The sequence below is a fragment of the Macaca fascicularis genome, chromosome 3 (genome assembly GCF_037993035.2).
Source record: "Macaca fascicularis isolate 582-1 chromosome 3, T2T-MFA8v1.1".
Lineage (NCBI taxonomy): Eukaryota > Metazoa > Chordata > Mammalia > Primates > Cercopithecidae > Macaca > Macaca fascicularis.
In genome coordinates this window covers 165178209-165201063 of record NC_088377.1, presented here as the reverse complement: position 1 = coordinate 165201063, position 22855 = coordinate 165178209, and the positions used below count along the sequence as shown (strand labels likewise).

Genomic DNA, 22855 nt, shown 5'->3' with positions numbered 1-22855 from the left:
AAAATATCAACATTAACAAGAGTTTAGAGGAAGTTGATTCTTTGAGGGGTTGAAGACCAGTGGAAAAAGCCATTGCAAATGTGAGGAAAACAGCAAGAGAACCAGAATTAGAAGTAGAGCTTGAAGATGTGACTGAATTGCTGCAATCTCATGATAAAACTTGATCAGATGATGAGTTGCTTCTTGAATGAGAAAAGAAAGTGGTTTCTTGAGATGAAATCTACTCCTGGTGAAGATGCTGTGAACATTGTTTAAATGACAACAGAGGCTTTATAATGTTTTATAAATTTGGTTGATAAAGCAGCGGCAGAATTGAGAGGACTGATTCCGGTATTGAGAGTTCTTTTGTGAGACAAATGCTATCAAACACTGTCTTCTGCTACTGAGAAATCTTTTGTGAAAGAGTCAATTAATGTGGCAAACTTTATTGTTATCTTATTTTAAAAAATTGCCACAACCACCCTAACATCTAGCAACTGTCACCCTGATCAGCCGTCAACACCAAAGCAAGACAAAGATTACAACTTACTGAAGGCTCAGATAATTGTTAGCATTTTAGGAGTATTTTTAAATTATTTACATCATTTAGACAGATTGCACACTGAACAGATGATAGTGTAGTGTAAACATAACTTTTATAGGCACTGGGAAACCAAAAAATTTGTTTGACTCACTTTAGGGTGACACGCATTTTATTGAACTGATCTGGAACCAAACCTGCAATCTCTTTGAGGTATGCCTGCATGCACAGATAAATTTTACATACCATTTTAACAGCTGGCTCATTTATGGAGGCCAAGGGTTAAAGGCTCCAGGTTAATCATCCTGTTGTATTTACAGCTTATCACTCTAGGCTTCTCTTCTGGCACTTTTCCTACTCCCAAAGCACAAAACTCCAGGAATATTGAACTATCTTACAAAACATACACCACTGTTTATACCACAGAGTCTAAACTCATTATTTATGTAACTTTAACTCAATCTTGATGAAGTCTAATTTATCTATTTCTTTTTCTTTTGTTGCTTATGTCTTTAGTATTATGTCTAAAAAACCACAGCCTAGCCCAAGATCATAAAGATTTACTCTTCAGTAAATCTTTCTTAGAATTTTTATTCTAAGAGTTTTATTGTTTTAGCTTTTACATTTAGACTTGTGCTGCATTTTGAGTTACATTTCTTATGGTGTGAGGTAGTGGGCCCAGCTTCATTTTTTGCATGTGGCTATCCAGTTGTCCCAGCACTAACTGTTGAAAAGACTGCTTCCCACTGAATTATCTTCAGACTTTATTGAAAATCAATTGACCATAAATGTTGAGGTTTATTTTAAGACTCTAAATTTTATTGTATTAAGCTGAATGTCTATCACTATGCCACACTATGTTGATAAACGTAGCTTTGTGGTATGTTTTGAGATAGGGAAGTATGAGTCTTTCAACTTTGTTCTTTTTCAAGTTTGTTTTGGCAATTTTGGATCCTGCACATTTCCATATGAATTTTAAGACCAACTTATAAATTTCTGCAAAAAGGAAGCTGGGATTTTGATAGGAATTGTGATGAAATGCTACATCAACTTGAATATTGCCATCTGAGCAATATTGACTTCAAATCAATAAATAAGAAATGTCTATTTATTTAGATCTTTAATATTTCCAACAATATTTAATATCTTTCAGTGTACAAGTGTTACATTTATTTTGTTAGTTTATTTCTTTTTGATGCCATGGTAAATAGAATTGTTTTCTCTATTTTCAGATTATTCATTGCTATAATAGACTAAAACATATTTTTGTATATTGATTGCTATGGACTATGTCCTCCAAATTTCATATATTACAGCTCTAACCCTCAATAAAATGGTATTTGGAGATGGAATCTTTGGGAGATAATTAGGTTTAGATGAGGTCATGATGGTAACAGTGGCCTTATAAAAAGGGACACCAGAGATCTCACACTCCACCCTGACCCAACCCCAAGCACACACAAAAAGAGGTAAATGTGAGTATACCGTGAGGGGGTAACCAGCATAAGTCAAGAGAAAAGGCCTCAGAATGAAATCTGTCTTGCTGGCTTTGATCTTAAACTTATCAGGCTTCAGAACTGTGAGAAATAAATTTCTGTTGTTTAAGCCACCTCTTCCATAGTATTTTTGTTATGGCAGCCTGAGCTGACCCTGATGGATCATGTATAATGTAACCTTGTTGAAGTTGCTTTAATTGTATGTATGTGTGTATTCCTTGATAATCCTACATAAAAGATTATGCAACTGTGAATAGAGATAGTTTTACTTTTTCTTATCTATTCTGGATAACTTTTATTCACTTTATTTTCTTGCCTAATTCCACTGGCTAACATTTCCAATATATTGTTGAACAGAAGTGGTGAGAGTGGAAAAATCTTTGTCTTGTGAATGATCTTAGAAGAAAAGAATTGTCTTTCACTCTTAAGTATGATGTTAGCTGTGGGGTTTTTCTAAGCATCTTTATCAGGTTGAATAATTTCTCTTCTTTTCCCAGCTTGTTTATCACAAAAGCATGTTGAAATTTGTCAAATGCTTTTTCTGCGTCTATTAAAATTATCATATAATTTTTGTCCTGTATTCAATGGTACATTAGATTAATTGATGTGGGGATGTTAAACCAACTTTGTATTCTTGAAATAAATATCATTTATTCATGGTGTATAATATTTTTTTCATACGCTACTGAATTTGGTTTGGTAGTACTTTTCTGAGTATTATGTGTTTATTAAGAAGGGATATTGGCCTGAAGTTTTCTTTTCTTTTTTCTTTCTTTTTTTTTTTTTTTGTGAGACAGAGTCTTGCTCTGTCACCCAGGCTGGAGTGCAATGGCCCAATCTCGGCTCACTGCCACTACTGCCTCCTGAGTTTGAGTGATTCTCCTGTCTCAGCCTCCCGAGTAGGTGGGAGTACAGGCATGAATCACCAGGCCTGGCTAATTTTTGTACTTTTAGTAGAGACAGGGTTTTGCCATGTTGACCTGGCTGGTCTCGATCCCTTGACCTCAGGTGATCCTTTCGCCTCAGCTTCCCAAAGTGCTGGGATTACAGGCATGAGCCATCGTGCCTGGCCGAAGTTTTCTTTTCTTGTTGATTTCTTTGGTTGGAATCAGAGTAATACTTGCCTTATAGAAATAGTTGTAAATTGTTTCCTCCTCTTCTATATTTTGGAATAGTTTCTGAAGGGTTATTCTTTAATTGTTCAGTGGAATTTACCAGTGAAGCCATCAGGACCTGTGCTTTTCCTTCTGGATAGGTTTTTTTCTTGCTAATTCAATTTCTTTGTGTTAGATCTAGTCAGATTTTTTTTTAATGTCTTCTTGAGTTGATTTAGTTCGTTTGTGTTTTTCTAGGAATCTGGCCATTTTATCTATCTTTTTTAGCATAGTTGTTCATAGTATTCCTTCTTATTCCTGTTTATTTCAGTAAGGCTGTTAGTGATGGTTCTTTTATTCTTGCTTGTATTGAATCTTCTCTCTTTTTTTTTCTTAGTTTCACTAAAGATTTGCCAATTTTGGTTTCATTGATTTTCTGTATTGATATTCTGTCTCTTTCTTTTCTAATCTTTATCATTTCCTCTCTTCGGTTTGCTTTTGTTTTAGCTTTCTTTTTTTCTAGTCTCATGCCTCTAATGAAAGGCCTCATCTCTTCCAACTCATTCTCTTCAATTGTTGCCAAAATTGTTTGTGTATCTGAAACACAAATTTGATGGTGTCACTTAGAAGCTTAAGTCTTCTCATTGTTCCCGTTCCTTACAAAATAAAATTCAAATTTTGTAGAATGGCAAACAACACCTTTCATGATCTTAACCAGTTTACCTTAACAATCAAACCCACCTTTCCAATCACATAAAATCACCTGGAATTTATAGATAACATTGTTTAACCTCTTTTCCTTTGTACTTGTGTTTTCTTAATTTGTTCTTTTCACCTACTGACTTTTTAGAAAATACCTTCTTTAACTCCAGTCACCCACACTTTTTATTTATTTCCTTTTCCCTGGTACCATTACACTTTGCACCAACTTCTTTTAGTTACCAAATTCTTTATTAATACACGCCTCCTTCATTATTCTTTGAATTCCAGGATGTACAATCCCATTTTAGAAATTATATCCCAGTAACTGACACATAGTGAGTGGTCAGTGTTTGTGGAGATAGGAAAAAGTGGTATGGTCTGATATCACTTCAACTGAAAAAAATGAGAAAAAGGATGATGTACTTCAGCCAGTGAAATCGAAAAGAGTGATGGAAAATGACCACACACTCCATATGGCTTTGGTTCGTAAGACACAGAATACTGATATCCTTGTGCGAAGAACTAACTTGCTGCTGAGAGGTCAGTTCAGAGGATGCTCAAGCTCCGTTATCACCTTCATTTTACTAAACTGAGAGAGGAAAGTTGAGGAATGCATCAACAGTTAAGCAGAGTGCAGGTTCCTACAGCGACTGGAGTTTTTTGGTAGTTGGGAATGTTTCCCTCAATCTTGGGGCAAGCCGTCAGCAGTGGCAGGAACAGGAGCAGACACACCTGAGAAACCCTTTCTTTCCCCAATCGTATTCTGCCTTAGCTTTAGGCTTGCATGCCCATCACGCACGCGTCAATTTTTCGCTTTTAGGATGGGCGGGGCAGAGTCTTTGCTCCTTTGGAGATCCTGAGGGGGTGGAGCTAAGCTGTTTCCAGGGTGACAGAGTGGCGACCTCGGTGGTCGATTGAGCAGGTCTGAGAATTGTTCCCAAAGGGCTGTGCGTCATCGACTCGTCGGAGCTGTCATGGCGGGTGTGCTGAAGAAGGTGAGACGAATGGAGGTCACTGTTGGAATTTAGACTGTTGGGGTAGACTCAGTCCGATAGCCCTAATTCCCGCGGGTGTTGACCCTAACTGTCGCGGGTTCGGCGGTGCTTTTCGGGGACTCGTTCTGCATGCCCTACCTGGTAGGGCCGGTTAGTGGTTCCGCTCGGAGAGTGAGAAAAAAAGCTCCAAACAAGCGGGACTGAGAGACCAGTAGCTGGCTTTAGACCAGTTTTAGCCGGGGGATTCGTGGTTTTGTATTTCCTTAGCGTGCTGGACGTATGGAAACCGTAGTAAACAGCATGAATCGTGTTTTGTTTTTGAACAGACCACTGGCCTTGTGGGATTGGCTGTGTGCAGTACTCCACACGAGGTATGTACCTTTGTTCTTTCTTCATTCCTGAATTCCCAAAGAAGACTAAATTCCTGTCACTTTGCTTATTGCAGGGTTAACGGGATACTGATATTTCAAGCCCTTAATTACAACCCGCGTGAGCTCTTGAGTTACGGGCGCTGTCCACCTACTTCGTTGATCCGATGTCGCATTTTTATTTATTTATTTCTGCCATGACCCCTTTATTAAGCCAGTTTTCTTGTTGACTTTTTCCTTGACATTTTCGTGGCTTCACTTGTACGTGCTTCTGTCAGCGCCATCTCAAATTTATATCTCCATTTTCCATCTTTTCTCCCTGCCTCACCGTTTATGCTTAGGTGAGTTGGATTACATATATTTAAGCTTACTGAAGGTACTGCCTGCTTTTCCTTCTGTAGGTCTTTTCCATTTGTATTCACGAATGTTTTCATAAAAAAAACCCACAAAATTTTTTTATCCTTCTCCCTTCTATAATCGCACCATTTCTCTGCTTCTCTTTACAGATAACTCAAAAGAGTTATCTCTATTTTCTCCAATTTCTTTTTTATTCACCTTGAATGCACTCAGTCACCCTTGGCGTTTTTCAAGTTCCCCAGTTATCTCCGTGCTGCCAAATCCAATGGTCAGCTCATCTTTCTCACCTTCATTGACCTAATAGCAGCGTTTTTTGACACATTTGACACTTTCTCCATTATGCGCTTTCTTTACTGGGCTTCAGGACTCCCCCAGTCTCCTGATGTTTCCCCCCCTACTCTTTGGCTTTCTCTTTTTCTGGTTATTTCTCTTATGCCCACTTTTAAAATTTGACTTACTCAGAATTTAGCTCTTGGGCCTTTTCTTTTCCACCTGTACTCAGTCACTGAGAGAGCAAATCCAAATAGAGAACAGTTTTAAATACCACCTCTACACTGGTAACAGATTTCCATGTAAAGCACTGACTTCTTCCTTTATGAAAGTCTTGAATATTTAATTGCTTAGTGGGCATTTCCACTTGTATATGTCAGACAGGCAGCCCAAAGTTAACGTGTCCGAAATGGGATTCCTGATATTCTGCCTAAAACCTGCTCTTCTCTCAGGCTTGCTTATCTCAATTAATGGCAGCTCAATTATTTTGACTCAGGTCAGAAACTTGAAATCATCTTTGATTCCTTCCTTTCTCTTACACTCCACATTTGTTATTTCAGTAAATCCTCTAGGTTCCACCTTCAAAATATATCTTGATTTTGACAACATCTCACTACCTCCTCTGCTGCTACCGTCTTCCTCAGTCACCATCATCACTGATGTGGATAATTGCATTCACTTCCTAACTGCCTCTCAATGCTTGTCACAGCCTCCATTTGGTCTTTTTTTCCAGCCAGGCTACTAGAGTTAGTCTGTTAAAATATAAGGTAGGGTCAGATCTCTCCTTTCCTTAAAAGTAGTGGCTTTCCATTTCACTCTAAATAAATAAAGACAAGGTTCTTATTGTGACCCTCCGGTTCACTATTCTACTGTTTTATTTTGTTATCTCTCTACTAGAATGTAGGTTTAAGGAAGGCAGGAATTTTTAATTGTTTCACTGCTAGAACTCTGTCACATAGTATGTGCTCAGTAAATAGTGTTAGTTGAATGAGTGTCTTGCACTTGCTATGATTTCATAATAACTTTATTGTCATTGTTGTAAAGAACTGAACTCATGGTTTTTCCCTTCTAAATGTATTTGATTTCGTAATAACTTTATTGTCATTGTTGTAAAGAACTGAACTCATGGTTTTTCCCTTCTAAATATATTTCTTCCTCTGTGGGATGTATTTTTCTTGATAGTTTCATATCTTTCTGCTCCCTAGGCTGGGAATTTGGACATCATAGTTGTTATTTCTTTTGTACTCTCGTATTCATTTCAATGATGATTTTTATTATTATTATTTTTGCTGATCCTTTTCTATAACAGCTCTCCAGTCTGACTCCTGTTTACTATTTCTGTTGTTACTACCACAGTTCAGGTCCTTGTTCTTGTTTAGAGAATTGCAACAACCTCCTTACTGGCCTTTCTGCCTTGTTTCTCTTTCAGTCCTTTTAACTCAATACAACAAAGCTAATTTTCCTAATCTAATCATATGACTCTTCTAAATCTTTTAATTGTCCACAGAATAAAGCCCGAATGCTTTAACTTGCAATGCAGAACCGCTTATAATCTGACATTTTCTCCAACTTTATCTCCTATGTATTTACTTATGTGTCCTGTACAGCAGTACATTCCAAAATCCCCAGTGGTTGTCTGAAAACCACATATAGTACCAAACTCTATGTATGCTATGTTTTTTCATACCTACCCGTAATAAAATTTAATTTATAAATTAGGCACAGTAAGAGATAAGCAGGCTGGACATGCTGGCTCATGCCTGTAATCCCAACACTTTGGGAGGCTGAGCTGGGTGGATTGCTTGAGCCCAGGAGTTTAAGACTAGCCTGAGCAACATGGCAAAACCCCGTCTCTACAAAAAATGCGGAAATTAGTCAGGTGTGGTGGTGTGCACCTATAGTCCCAGCTACTCGGGAGGTAGAGGCAGGAGGATTGCTTGAGCCCCAGAGGTTGAGGCTACAGTGAGCTGTGATGATGCCACTGCACTCCAGCCTGGGTGATGGACTGAGACCCTGTCTAAAAAAAAAAAAAAGATAGAGATAACAACTAATAAAATAGAACAATTACAACAATATACTGTAATAAAAGTTATGTGAATGTGGTCTGTTTCTCTCAAAATATCTTATTGTAATGTACTACTCTCTTGTGCTGAAGAAAGGACAGAGTGGGATAGTGTGAGATTTCATCACACTACTTTAAATGGCACGTAGTTTAAAACTTATAAATTGTTTATTTCTGGAATTTTTCATTTAATATTTTCTGACTGAGATTAACTGTTAGTAACTGAAACCTTGGAAAATGAAACCACAGATGGGTAAAGGGGAGCTACTGTATTCTAACCAAGTGCTGTCCAATAAAAATATAATGCGAGCCTTAAATGTAAGCCATGTTTGTATGTAATTTATAATTTTCTAGGACTAATTTTTTAATGAAGAAAAAGGTAAAATTTAATTATTTTATTTACCCTAACACATCTAAAATATTGCCATTTCAGTATATAATAAAAAAAATTAACAATATTTTATAGTGGTTTTTTTTTCATACTAAATTTTCAAAATTCGGTGTGTATTTATACTTATACCACATCTCAGTTTGGACTAGCCACATATCAAGTGCTCAATAGCCATATTTAGCTAGCATCTACTCTTTTGGACAGCACAGTTCAAGAAAAGAGAACTGTATACCACTTCCTTATGTTCGCTGTATTTTCTGCCATTCAGTTCTATGTATTCTCTATGTAATTGCCTTTTCCAATATCTTCAAGTTTCTATGATCTACCATCCGTCTGGGTCTATCTTAGATGCTACCTTTTCGAAATATGAACCCTTCTCTGGTCTCAGCTGAAGTGAATTCTTCTGCTATAGAAAAATAATGCTAATACTTAGTGAAACTTAATGTGTACCAGCTACTGTTCTAAGTTATATATACCCTATGAAGCAGTATTATTCCCATCTTACAGATGAGGAAAGGAGGCACAAAGATGGAAATAACTTGTTCAGTGCACCTAAGGAGTGGAGCCAGTGTAAACTCAAGCAGTTAGGTTCTGGTTAGCACACCCTTAACCATTGCTGAGTATTATAATATCTCTTTGATCTATGTATTTCCCCATCCCTGCCAAACACACTTATTTTTTCTTTTTATCATTTTTATTATTATTCCTCTTCTATATCTTACCCTGTGATATGGTTTAGCTCTGTCCCCATCCAAATCTCATCTTGAATTGTAGCTCCCATAATCCCCATGTGTCGTGGGAGAGGGACCTGGTGGGAGGTAATTGAATCTTGGGGTGGGTTTTTCCCATGCTGTTCTTTTGATAGTGAAGAAGTCTCATGAGATCTGATGGTTTTATAAAGGGCAGTTCTCCTGCACAGGCTCTCTTGCTTCCTGCCATGTAAGACGTGCCTTTGACCCTCTTTCACGTTCTGCCATGATTGTGAGGCTTCTTCAGCCATGTGGAGCTGTGAGTTCATTAAACTTCTTTTCCTTTATAAATCACCCAGTCTTGGGAATGTCTCTATTAGCAGCATGAGAACAGGTAAGTACACTCTATAGTACCTTAAACATATTGGAGTGTGATCCGTGTCCAGTCTATCTTTATACGCAAACAGTGTGGTATTGTACATGGGAGTACTGAGTATATTTTGCCATGGGTGGTGATTGTCTGGGGCTGGTGTTGCGTGGTGGTAAAAATAATTTACCAAGACATTTGAGGTAAAGAAAGGCAGATTTATTAGAGAAAGTATGAAAATACATTGCAAGAAAGCTATTGACAAGTCAGCAGAAGAAGAGCTGACTGCAAGTAGCAAAGGCTTGCTGGGGATCTTAAAGGATGGTGCTTGTGCTGTGTGCCGAAGAGAGCTTTGTGCAGTACTGATAACACCTAGGTTGCAGTGAGCTATCAGGGGAGGGTCTGGTGATAGCTGGGCACATGAAGATTGTGAGTTATTTGTGCAGGAGGACTATGTGTCCTGGACCATGAAGAAAGACAGACTTACAGCTTACCTGCTTTTTATTTTTGCTTTACCCTGTTGCCGCACACAATTTTTTTTTTTTTTTTAGTTATACTTTAAGTTCTGGGATACACGTGCAGAATGTGCAGGTTTGTTACATAGGTATACACATGCCATGGTGGTTTGCTGCACCCATCAACCCGTCATCTACATTAGGTATTTCTCCTAATGCTATCCCTCCCCTAGCCCCCCACCCACTGACAGGCACTGGTGTGTCATGTTCCCCTCCCTGTGTCCATTTGTTCTCATTGTTCAGCTCTCACTTATGAGTGAGAACATGTGGTGTTTGGTTTTCTGTTCTTGTGTTAGTTTGCTGAGAATGATGGTTTCCAGCTTCATCCATTTCCCTGCAAAGGACATGAACTCATCCTTTTTTATGGCTGCATAGTATTCCATGGTGTATATGTGCCATATTTTCTTTACCCAGTCTATCATTGGGCATTTTGGGTTGGTTCCAAGTCTTTGCTATTGTCAATAGTGAGGACTGCACACTTTTTTTTTTTTTTTTTAAAGGTTGCTCTTGAGGAGAAGGGTTTATATACTTGTAATTATTGAGATTTGCTCCTGGAGTGATCATGTCTTGTTTGTTTCACCTAATCTGGTTTATGCCTGTGGTTTGGCATAATGATTAATAGGTATCTTTTCACTGTCATAAGTGTCCAAGTTTGGATGATAAATTAAATTTCCATACTATTCATAACATTTTTTTCTTTTCTTCTATATTAATCATCCCATTTTCATCTGCATTTCTCTAGAAACTGATATATTTTTGTCATGAAAGATGAAAATTTTAAACCTGCATTTTAGATCAGATTAAAACTTAATTAAAATGCTGTATTAAAAACTAATATATGCATTATATATTTAAATTGGAGAGGATCAACTTCTTACTAAGTGATTTCTATACTGAAGTTTAAGTTCAGTATGCTTCAATACATGCTATGCATTGACTCAGTTCTCTTGCTACTTTTTCTGTTGAGCCTTTTATGCAGACTTTATGTCATAACTCATTCATAATCAGAAGCGAGAACACTGAAGTATTATGACTATATTTAGTTAAATTTGATCATACAGATGTAATGCTTATATGTGTTTATTTCTACAGAAATTCAAATAAGAAACATTGAAAAAAAAGAAAAAAGAATTTGCAGGGCTTAGGACTTCACTTTGAAAAATACTGATTCAGGCTAGGTGGGCTCATGCCTTTAATCCCTGCACTTTGGGAGGCCGAGGTGGGCACATCACCTGAGGTCAGGAGTTTGAGACCATCCTGGCCAACATGGCAAAACCCTGTCTCTCCTAAAAATACAAAAAGTAGTCAGGCGTCGTGGCAGGCACCTGTAATCCAGCTACTTGGGAGGCAGAGGCAGGAGAATCACTTGCCCCAGGAGGTGGAGGTTGTAGTGAGCCGAGATCACGCCATTGTACTCCAGCCTGGTCTATAAGAGCAAAACTCTGTCTCTGGGGGAAAAGAAAAAAAGGAAAGAAAGAAAACTACTGATTTAGTAAATGACTTGATTTCCAAAAAGGTCATTAGCAATAAGTTAGTTTTGTTTCTGATTAGCCTGGTCAACATGGCAGAACCCCAACTCTACTAAAAATACAAAAATTAGCCAAGTGTGGTGGCGGCCACCTGTAATCCCAGCTACTTTGGAGGCAGAGGCAGGAGAATTGCTTGAACCCGGGAAATGGAGGTTGCAATGAGCCGACATCATGCCATTGTACAACGAGTGAAACTTCATCTCAAAAAAAAAAGAAAGAAAGGAAGGAAGAAAAATACAGATTTGGTAAATGATTTGATTTCCAAAAAGGTCATTAGTTAGTTTTGTTTCTACTTGTTATCATACCTTTCACTTATCTAGAACTTGTCATACATAGAAAATACAGAATGTTCCCACATTTATATACAGGTTTTTCCTAGGTTGTAAAGGGTGTAGATAGGGCACAGACATAAAGAAGTCACAGCAAAGAAGAATTAAAAAAAAAAAAAAACAGATGTGAGTTTTGTTTGTTTTGTCTATGAGACTTTTTAAAGTCTTACAAAGACTTTTTAAAGACTTACAAAAGTCTTTGGTAATATTTTAACCTATGGAAATTTGTATGGTTTGTCTTTTCAGAGGCTAAGTATATTGTACACAAAGATTCTTGATGTTCTTGCGGAAATCCCTAAAAATGCAGCATATAGAAAGTATACAGAACAGATTACAAATGAGAAGCTGGCTATGGTTAAAGCGGTAAGTAGCTAAATCAGTTTTGTTTTCTTGGATTTGTGGTATCATTTAACCGAAAAGTTTAGTTCCTTATTTTTTATATATCCTACACATTTTTCTTCTATTCTCCTTCCTTCAGTGCTCTTTTCCCATTCCTCCCTTTTATTCGGCAAACTCTTGTTTATTGAGTGTTTTCTATATGCAGGGCTCTGTTATATACTGGAGTTTGAGAGTAGGATCAGATCCTTCCTTGAAGTAACATTGTAGCTGTTCCTTTTACCTCTCTTCCCTATTTAGTCCTTTATTGATCTTTTGCTTTTTGTCTATGGATATATCAGTCTTGATCTCGTTTTTCTAATCTTAGAGAACAATAAAAGAAAAACAAAAAAAGGGCATTTTTTTTTCCCAAAGAAACCTATCAAAAAGACTAGACTGCTATTAGCAGTTAAAGTATACAAGAGGATGTGAACAGGTTATATGCAAATACTATGCCATTTTATATAAGGGACTTGAGCATCCTTGTATTTTGGCATCTATAGGAATCCTGGAACCAATCTTTCATGGATACTTATTAACTGCTATTAAATAGCAGTTAATAAAAGTCTAGACTGCTGATTCATACCAAACTGTATTGCACTATTGTTAAATTTTCACACTAGCAATCATTAAATGGACTCTATGTAATTATCTAAAATAGTGCTTAAAAACTCTGAAGGAAATTTATATACATGCATAAGTGATCCTAGGCACACATATTTCTTCTTATTAGATTACCAGACTATATAGTTCAAAGAGAATTCCTATCTTTTGTTAGGTATGCAACAAAACATGTGGTTTGTTTTATATTGTTTTTTGTATTGTATTATATGATGGGTCTCACTCTGTTACCCAGTCCAGAGTGCAGTGGCACGATCACAGCTCACTATAGCCTTGACCTGCCAGTCTCAAGCAATCCTCCTACCTCAGCCTCCCAAGTAGCTGGGACCACAGGCATTCACCATCATGCCCAGCTAATTTTTAAAATTTTTTGTAGAGGTGGAGTTTCACTGTGTTGCCCTAGCTGATGTCAAACTCTTTGGAAGGTCAAGTGACCTTCCTGCCTTGACCTTCCAAAGTGCTGGGATCATAGGTATGAGCCACCTGCACCCGGTGCCTCTCCCATTTTATCATCATCTTTCAAATAGCCTCAAATATTTTTAGCTTGTTCCTATCTTAAAATAAAAAAAACCTATATGCTTATATTTTTCTTTACTTATTGCCCTATTTTTCTGTTTTCTCCCATAGCCAGTTTCAACCAAAGAAGGGTTTACTCTCATACTTCTTTACTTACTGGTTCTAAAATCCTTTTCTCTGCTATTTAAACCGCTTTATAACTAATTGATCTGTTTGTACTTCCATTATACTTCATTACATGCTCTACCATATAGCCAATAATAGAGTGATTTTTTTTTCAATATGTAAATCTTGTGATGGTACAGTTGTCCCTTGGTATCCATGAAAGATTGGTTCCAGGATTCCCATGGATGCCAAAATACAAGGATGCTCAAGTCCCTTATATAAAATGGCATAGTATTTGCATATAACCTGTTCACATCCTCTTGTATACTTTACATCATCTCTAGTTTACTTATAATACCTACTACAATGTAATGCTATGTAAATAGTTATACTGTATTTTAAAAATTGCTGTATTGTTATTTTTATTGTGTGTGTTTTTTTTAATGTTTTCCATCTGTGGTTGGTTGAATCCATTCTCAGTTGAATCCACAGATATGGATCCTGAGGGCCAACTGTACTGTCTTGCTTAACATCTTACTGTGGTTTTCTGTTCAGTGTTTCTCAAAGGCTGAGTTTAAGGATATATGTTGAACTGGTTGTATGAAACTTACTTAGCTACCTTTATCTGCATGATTTTGATGTATGGCCATGTTTGGGAACCATTGGCCTAACAGGGTAAAGTCCTTAACATGGTATAGAAGACCTTCTAAGTTCTGGCTCTTGGTTATTTTCTCAATCATATGCTGTTGCTTCTTGTTTTATACTCTATTCTTAAGCAATACCAAACTGCTAGCAGTTCTGTGGATTCCTTGCATTTTTATTTTTGTGTTCATTTATATTTTCTCATTTCCTGGAATGCCTTTACCTTGTCTGATAGTTCTTACTTTTTCTTTATAAATCATCACTTCTTCTGTGAAACCTTTTCTTACTTTCTTAAGTAGAGTTTGACAACTTCGTTACCTCCTTTCAGTTTTACTGGTCATAACTGTATTATGTCTCCACCAGCCATAAGCTACTTGTTAATGATATTGTATTCAACTTTGTATCCTTAGACTCTAGCATAGTACCTGAAACACAAGGTTCCTTAGAAATGTTTCTTTATCCAAAAGGCTAGATATAACCCCAAACACTTAACAGTTGTATCTCTGATTCCTGTTTTTGGTAAAATTGTCACAGATTTTTAATCCTGCATAGAGCCACACACAAAATCTTCAGTGAATATTGCCATGATTATACAATATCTATTTACTAAGCCTAAAGTAGAAATAAAAGTAACTTTTTTCTTTTTTCAGATTATTACTAGGGAGATAGTAATATTTTGGTGAAAAGCATTGGTTTGTGTCCCTGTCCAAGATTTTCATCTTAGTTCTAATACTTATTTGTGGAGTGACTTGGCATATTGCTAATGTTCTCTGTCTCAATTTCATCATTTATAACTTGGGTATAATAATACCCACCTTGAACACTTTTTGTTAGAACTGAATGAGGTAATGTATGTAAAAGCTTAACATAGTCCCAAGTATATAGTGAGCATTCAGTACATGGTACCTTATCAAGTTTAATGGTATTATGCCATTGGTGACTAAAAATCACATTATTCACTATCAGTAAGACAAATTTTGAATTGTTCACCTAACACTGGCTTTTTCTGAACTGAAAGTGTTGTTGAACATTCCTTGCCTTCTTTACCTTTACTCTCCCGAGTCTCTTAAAACAGTGACCAGCTTCCCTGTTTTGTTTTTGATTTTTGGTCTCATATATGAGTTAATTCCCTGTAAATAATCTGTCTCAAACATGCTCATTACTTTTTCCCCTTTTTCCCCCCTTTTCCACTGTTTTTTTTGTATTCACTTCTTTCACCAAGAAACATTTATTGAATGACTGCTACATGCCATGTGTGGTTCTAGCATGGAAACTTGTGCTTAGTTGGCACAAAACAGATTAAAAATCCTTGCCTTCTTGGAGATTACGTGTTAGTGATGGGAGACCAAAAGAAAAAAAAAGTAAAAAGTGAGTAAAGAAGTACATAGTGTGTTAGAAAATAGTAAGTGCAGTGAAGGAAAATAAAACAAGGAAAATGTGTACCATTGTGGGGATGGGGGATGTTACACTGTGTATTACTTTACTATGGCTGCTGTAATATTCCCACAAACTTTGTGGCTTAAAACAATATAAGTTTATTTTATTAGATTTCTGGAGGCAAGAAGTTGGAAATCAACATCAGGGACCCAAATCAAGGTGGTGGTGTCAGGGCTGTGCTTGCTTTGGAGAATATGGGGTAGAATCTGTTCTTGCCTCTTTCAGCTTCTGGTGCTTTTGGCATTCATTGGCTTGTGGTCTCATCACTGCAGTTTCTGCCTTTGTGGTTACATTACCTTTTCCTTTTCTGTGTGTAATATCCCTCCCTCTCTCTTATAAGGACACTTATAATTGCAGTTAGGGACTATATGGATAATTCAGGAAAATCTCCCTATGTCAGCATCCTTAACTTGATCATATATGTGAAGTCTTTGCTGTATAAAGTAACAGTCACAGTTTCTAGAAGTTAATACATGTATATCTTTTGTGGTGTTATTCAGCCTGTCACAATGTAAATTATCAGTAGTTATCAATAAGAAGGTGTTATTTGAGCAAAGATTTGAAAGGTGGTGAAGGAACAAGTGATGCAGATACCCTGGGCCATCCAGCAGATACTCTGAGGCAGTAACACATCAAGTCTTGTGTTGAAAAACAAAATGTCTTATTTTGTCCCTCTTTATTCCATTTATTGGCCAGAAAAACACCCTGAAATGACAAAGCCTTATTTACGTATGTGGGTATATTTACAGATTTCTGGCTCAAAAAGCTCAGTTTACTAGAAAATAACTAAATGTCGTTGAGTGTTCGAGGTACTATATTAACATTTTGTTTTTAAAAACTTTTATTCAAGAATTATATACATTACAAATGTGTAGAAAAAAAGGACTTTTCCAGAATAACCAAACCCTTGCCTCTTCCCCTTCAATTTACTACTTGTAAAGCTAATCTCTATTTGGACTTCTTTTTGCCTGTTTTTGAATTTTATATAAGTGAAATCATTAGCATGTACTGTCTTGTACGTACTATACTCTGGCTTTTGCTTAATACTGTGGTTAAGAGAATCATCTATATTATTGCATACAGTTTATTCATTTTCATTGCTGTGAAGTATTATATCCAAATATTATAATTAATTGATCCATTTTATTACAGATGGTCATTTGGGTTATTTCTAGTTTGGGGCTGTAATTTGTGCTGCTGTGAATATTCTCAAACATGTTTTTTAAAAAATATATTATGCGGCCAGGCAGGGTGGCTCACGCCTGTAATCCCAGCACCTTGGGAGGCTGAGGTGGGTGGATCACGAGGTCAGGAGATCAAGACCATCCTGGCTAACACAGTGAAACCTCATCTCTACTAAAAATGGAAAAAAATTAGCTGAGCGTGGTGGCGGGCGCCTCTAGTCCCAGCTACTTGGGAGGCTGAGGCAGGAGAATGGCTTGAATCTGGGAGGCAGAGCTTGCAGTGAGCAGAGATTGTGCCACAGCACTCCAGCCTGGACAGAGCGAGACTCATCTCAAAAAAAAAAAAAAAAATTAAATAAAAATAAAATTAAAAAATAAAAATAAAACATATATACACACACACACACATACACATATGTGTATATGTGTATATGTGTATGTGTGTATATATATACACGCATATACAGACACGTGTGTGTGTGTATATATATTACGCATTTCTGTTTGGCGTTATGCCTAGGAGTGTAATTTCTGGGTCATAGGGTAGCATTTATTTTTAATTCTAACGCTTTCAGAGGAAATATAGGAAATACTAAGAAAGCAAAGTCATATTTTAAAATCTGTTTTAGGAAGACAGAATTTGACATTGTATTTCTGTCCCTTGATCAGCTTGTCAATAAACATTTAGCACTTTTCAATATTAAGACAGAAAAGCAATAAAATAGCAGAGGTGAAATGAATTTTCACCAAATATTTAGTAAAAAGAGTATGATGCATGAAAAGTTGTATTTTTAAGTGTTTTTATATAGGAATTTTAAAATACGGGATATTGAAACTTTCAGAGAGTATGCTTCTTTAATTTTTTTTTTCTCCCTGAAATTATAGGAACCAGATGTTAAAAAATTAGAAGACCAACTTCAAGGTGGTCAATTAGAAGAGGTGATTCTTCAGGTAAAGAAAAAGTTGACTATTTAGGTGTTTGGTTTCATAGAGACACACAACTGACATTCCAGAATGAAAGGAAAACTGAATTTCCTTATTTATATCAACTCATCAAATATGTAAGACTAATCACATATAGAAAATGTGGTGCTTCTCATGTATATGTTGATTATAGTATTTATTGTTGATTATAGCATGAATTTGTGAGACTTCTGTTAGAAGCCTGGAGTTTGACACTCTTTTAATTTAATCAGCATGTTCTCCTTGGCCTAACCTTAGTTTAAATTGGTAACGCAATATTACTGTTGTTTTAATAGTTGTATCTTATTTTAAGAGTGTGGCATATTTTTAGTAGGGAAAAATACAGACATTTTGAATTATAAAATTAAAATATACTTTTGTTTTTATTTTTGGTTCTTGAGCATTTGAGCAAGTTAAAAAACAATTGCATAGTATATTTGAGAGCTTAATTCTGCATTACTTCCCAAATACTAACCCTGACATATAATATTGAGTAGTAAAATGTAAGCATGATTAGGAAGAGATTGAGATTAGAAAAGTTATTAACATTATTAATTACATTTAGACTATTTTAAATCTTATTCTATTGGGAAATTTTCTTCTCCTCTCACTATACCTGCTACTTAGACAAGAGAATAAACACTACAGTTTAGTTTTGTTTAATCTGAATTTTAATTCTTTTCCTTTGGTCATAGGTAGGTTATAGAAATAGATAGGTTACTGATGTAAATAGGGTGGAAATATACTATTTTGAATATTCCATAGTTAGTTTTTTAAAGCATCTATGGGAAAAGAATGATGCCTCTTTTTTTTTTTTTTTTTTAAGTTTTGCGTCTTTTTTCTCCAGTTGCTAGTAAGGTTAAGCTTTAAAAATATGTTCTTAGATTTTATAAATTATATCATTAATATTTTTACTCTGTCATTTAGTCTTTGTGTCATTTATCCATATGAGTGTCTTTTTATAATAAAAGATATTAACATTAAACTTTTGTGACATTGTCTGCACGTACTTTTTTTAGCCTGCTTATGCCTCTCAAATGGGTTTTTTTCCCTCACATGTATAGGTTTTCAATTTTTTTGTTTGTTTGTTTGAGACGGAGTTTTGCTCTTGTTGCCCAGTCTGAAGTGCAGTGGCACGATCTTGGCTCACTGCAACCTCCGCTTCCTGAGTTCAAGCAATTCTCCTGCCTCAGCCTCCTGAGTGGCTGGGATTACAGGCATGTGCCACCATGCCCAGCTAATTTTGTATTTTTAGTAGAGATGGGGTTTCTCCATGTTGGTCAGGCTGGTCTCGAACTCCCGACCTCAGGTGATCTGCCCGCCTTGGCCTCCCAAAGTGCTGGGATTATAGACATGGCCACCTTTCCCAGCTCAGATTTTTTTTTTATTTGGTGAAATTTTGTTGTTCCACACCCCTGCAACCCCCATATTATAGGTTTAGAATGTCTTTGTCTTATAAGCATCTGATAAATACTCAATTCTGTTTTATTTAATTTTTATTTTCTTGTATCTTTTTTCAAATGTAACCCTTTCTAATGTTTTCTTACTGTTGATTGAAGGACAGATAAAAGGAAATACTGGGTACTACTGGAGATTAGGGAGGTGTATCACCAACAGACATGATATACCAAATCAAAAGAATTGTTAGATGGCCCTGGAAAAAGAGGAGTATAGCATTCAGACAGCTTTCTGTGAATGTAGACTTTCAGTTATTCAAAGGCCTATTTTCCTGGCCTTTATATTCGTCAGGTAGGCTATGGTACTAGATACAGTGTTATAGGAACTTGCCGCAAACCTTATACTGTTGTCCTATACCTATTTCTCTTTTCTGTACCACCTGATTTCACTTTGATCATGACTTTATCTAGTTGAGATATTAATTTTTCATGGAATTGAGTTTAAGGCATATTAAGTATTTTTAAGTCAGCGGTGCAGTTCCCCATGTTTTCATGGTCAGTATTAAGGGTAATTTAGTTTTAGTAATTTTTTTTTAACTCAGTATATGTAGTATATTATTTAAACATATCATAAAAATATTGAGATATTTTACATTCTTTTTTATATGAAGTCATCAAACTCTGGTATGCATTTTACTCTTTGCAGCACATCTGAATTTGGCCTAGCTGCATTTCAAATCCCCAATAGCTATGTATGGGTAGTGACTAACATATTAGACAGTCTCATTTCTAGATGGGTGGTATGACAGTGTGTCAGAAGCCAGAGAAGAAGGAGGAAATAGGCATCAGGGGCCAGGTGCAGCTGGATTCAGGTTCCTGAGATAGGGCTGATTCTCAAGGATGAATGAGGGCTGGGTGCCCTCCTCATGCCCTATATATAATGCCTGGGGGAGATTGAGAAAGCACTGGATGTTCAAGAGACTCAGGGCAACCTTAGGAAATATTTCATCAGTATTTAAATTATTTTCTCCTTTTGGCATTAGTAATACCTCTACCCCTGATTTCCATTCATCTGCTCTTTAACTCATTGTTTTTTACAGTTGCTTGTAAACATAGATTGACTTTTGGGACCGCTGGCACAAATGGGGTATTATCTTTTAACTGTATAATAATAATTACCTTTAATATAATCCAAGCACTTATTCTGTGTTTGAATTTCTTTTGTAACATCCTGACAGGTGTTTAATAATATTCATCTTGCAGGTTGGCTGGAGTTGTCATAAATATTTTTTTGTTGTAGAAAAAATATGAAATTAAAAGCTACCTAAAATGCATTTGTTAAATATAAGTTGTGTTTGAAAGGAAAAATTAAATGAAACATAATTAAGGAATTTATTCAGTTAGTAAATATTTTTTATACACTTATTGTGTTCTACATTCCACAGATCACTGTTTTATAAATTCTGGGTCTCAAGTGACTATGGGTGATGGAATCAGTTAGATAGTGATTAGCATTAAAAAAACACAATAGAAAAAAGAACGTATCACTGCTAGTAAAGATAATGATTTAAAAATTTTAGTTATATGTTTATATTGTGGAACCTACAATAAAACATATTTTCTTACTTTGGGCCATGGTAAAATAAAGTTTGAAAGTCACTGACATAGATGTAAAGACATACTTCTGATTCTCAAAAAACTTGTGAAATATTATTAAGATAAAAAACCTCACCAACTAAACTTTTAAACATTGTAGCCAATTTCAATCAAATAGAAGACATCAAAAGATATTCTTTCTTCTGATTGTGTAGCTGTGAGAATTAAGGTAATTTAATTACTTAATATTCAACATTTGATGGTAGAATAGATTATGAGATATTAAATGAAAGTAGTATCCAGTAGTTAAATATCAGTTGTTAGTTCTCATAAATATCTGTTGAAGAGTAAAATCCAATGATCTTTTAAAAAATTTGTATTCACAGGCTGAACATGAACTAAGTCTGGCAAGAAAAATGAGGGACTGGAAACCATGGGAGCCATTAGTGGAAGAGCCTCCTGCCGATCAGTGGAAATGGCCAATATAATTATTAAGTGACTTTGATGTGTTGATGGGAAACTGATGTAATTAAATATACTGTTATATTAAGAGTGTTTTCATCTTACATTTTATAATCAAGAAAAGTGATATAGAAAATATCTAGGAGACTGTTAAAATTGGTGATTATGGTAATACGGTCATGTGAATCCATTTTTGATTTATAAAGTATTCACACAAATTATTTCAAAGATGATATTTCTATGAACAGAGAGGTCATGGGAAGATTTGAAAATTATTAAAGAAAAATTCCTACAGATCTTCAATGCAGAGACTATAATTAAAAAGTAAAGTTTCTTCAGTAGTCTGTTCAATACGTCATTTAATTTTTTTAAGTTATCCTGAAGAAGAAAAGGTCCTTAATATAGTCTAAACAAATTTATAGATCACTGTTTGAAGTAAATAATACGAGTGAGTATTTTCAAATGTGATAAAATGGCACAAGTGACTGGTGATAAAATTTGAAATTATGGTTAACCTCCTTAGCTGTGATCTTATGTATGTAAAATAAAACTTAAATATATAATTATATGTTGGATTACAAAATCCATAATGTCATTTTATTTTAGTCATTATTTTTTGAATTATATCATTTACTCTGTTTTCTTATAGTCTTTATTATATTTTGTTGTTACTATGTTATATTTGAAAACCATCAAATTCAAATACATTGTACAGTTGAAGAAATTGACTTAGTACTTAAAAGAAAGATTTCCCATTTCATAGAGGTTATTGGAGAAACTTTTCCTTTTGTTGCATTTGTGGAAGTTAGTTTTCTGGCCCGTGGCCTTTAATTTTCTTAATCAACCTAATTACATCAGGATAGAGGTAGAGTTTCTGTAAAAGAAGAGACATTAAGAGTTCCTGAAATTTGTATCTGGCATACGGATAGGCTTATATTCAAAACATCTTAGTCATGTGACTAAATTCAAAGTGGAATCACTAAATAGTTTGCAGTACGTTTCTAATATAACTGTAGGTGGGTATCAAAACAAGACAAATGCTGTTCAGGGAAAGAAGTTGGCAAGCTTAAGGTTAAAAATAAAATTACATGTGTTTTCGCCTTTTCTTCCTAGCTCCCTGTCATTTCTAAATACTTGGTTAAATTTAACTTGGTATCTCTTTCCTTCATAGATAATATTATACTCTTGTGGGGTTTTGTGTATACGTGTGTGTGCGCGCGCACACACGTGCACATTTGCTCAGAATGAGAAAAAAATGGTATTTTTCCTTCTTTCCAGTATATTTCTCCCCTCATAGAGCTGTAACATGAATACTAAATAAATATTAAATAAGATGGATTCTTAGAGGTTAGAGTGCAAGAAGTCTCCTTGTGGGGAAGTGTTAGAGGGGGAGTTAGAAGGTTTCTCATTCTCATGATTCTAGTATTGTTAATGAGTACATTGAGGCAAGTTTGGCCTGTTCTTAGAATGGCCTATTTCTAATGCTGTAAAAGAAGTAGAATATGATTTATAACAACATTTTCAGTTCTAAACATTTCTTGAATATATAATATATTTATTAAAACATGATCCTAAAAATGTGTTTGCCTGGGTACTTTCAAGGTAATTTTCTAGCCAACCATTTTTTTTTTCAGGTCCTTTGGAACAAAGATGGCTTGTTGTGTTTTTGTCATACTTTCAGTCCTATTTCTGCCATGATTCTTGGGCATCTTTTATGTCACCAACAGTGTTACTGAACTTTTTTGCTAAAAGGGGACCTTCCTGGTGTTTGCATTAGAAATGCTAATTGTAGAATAATAGTCATTGTAAAAATAATATTATAACAATAATAGCTAATGTTTATTGAGACTTTAATAAGAATGTCAGACACTAT

General features: G+C 35.6%; 1 protein-coding gene across 3 annotated transcripts; it reads left to right on the top strand.

Moving 5' to 3' along the window:
- Positions 1-4763: 4763 nt before the first annotated feature.
- Positions 4764-22560, top strand: NDUFA5 (NADH:ubiquinone oxidoreductase subunit A5). Of its 3 annotated transcripts, XM_045388467.3 has the most exons (5): positions 4764-4807; positions 5134-5178; positions 11931-12047; positions 17450-17515; positions 20907-22560. In XM_045388467.3, the coding sequence occupies exons 1-5, from the start codon at positions 4787-4789 to the stop codon at positions 21006-21008; spliced, it is 351 nt and encodes a 116-aa protein (XP_045244402.2). In that variant the 5' UTR covers positions 4764-4786; the 3' UTR covers positions 21009-22560. The 3 variants fall into 3 exon arrangements, with proteins under 3 accessions (XP_045244402.2, XP_073891995.1, XP_045244403.2); XM_074035894.1 differs by lacking the exon at positions 11931-12047; XM_045388468.3 differs by lacking the exon at positions 17450-17515.
- The last annotated feature ends 295 nt before the right edge of the window (positions 22561-22855 follow it).

Bases quoted from the DNA above. Each gene is read 5' to 3' on its own strand.
- NDUFA5 (XM_045388467.3), top strand. From the start codon at position 4,787: ATGGCGGGTGTGCTGAAGAAG. The intron at 5,179-11,930 runs GTATGTACCTTT...TTGTCTTTTCAG, and splicing joins TGTGCAGTACTCCACACGAG to AGGCTAAGTATATTGTACAC. The intron at 17,516-20,906 runs GTAAAGAAAAAG...TTGTATTCACAG, and splicing joins TAGAAGAGGTGATTCTTCAG to GCTGAACATGAACTAAGTCT.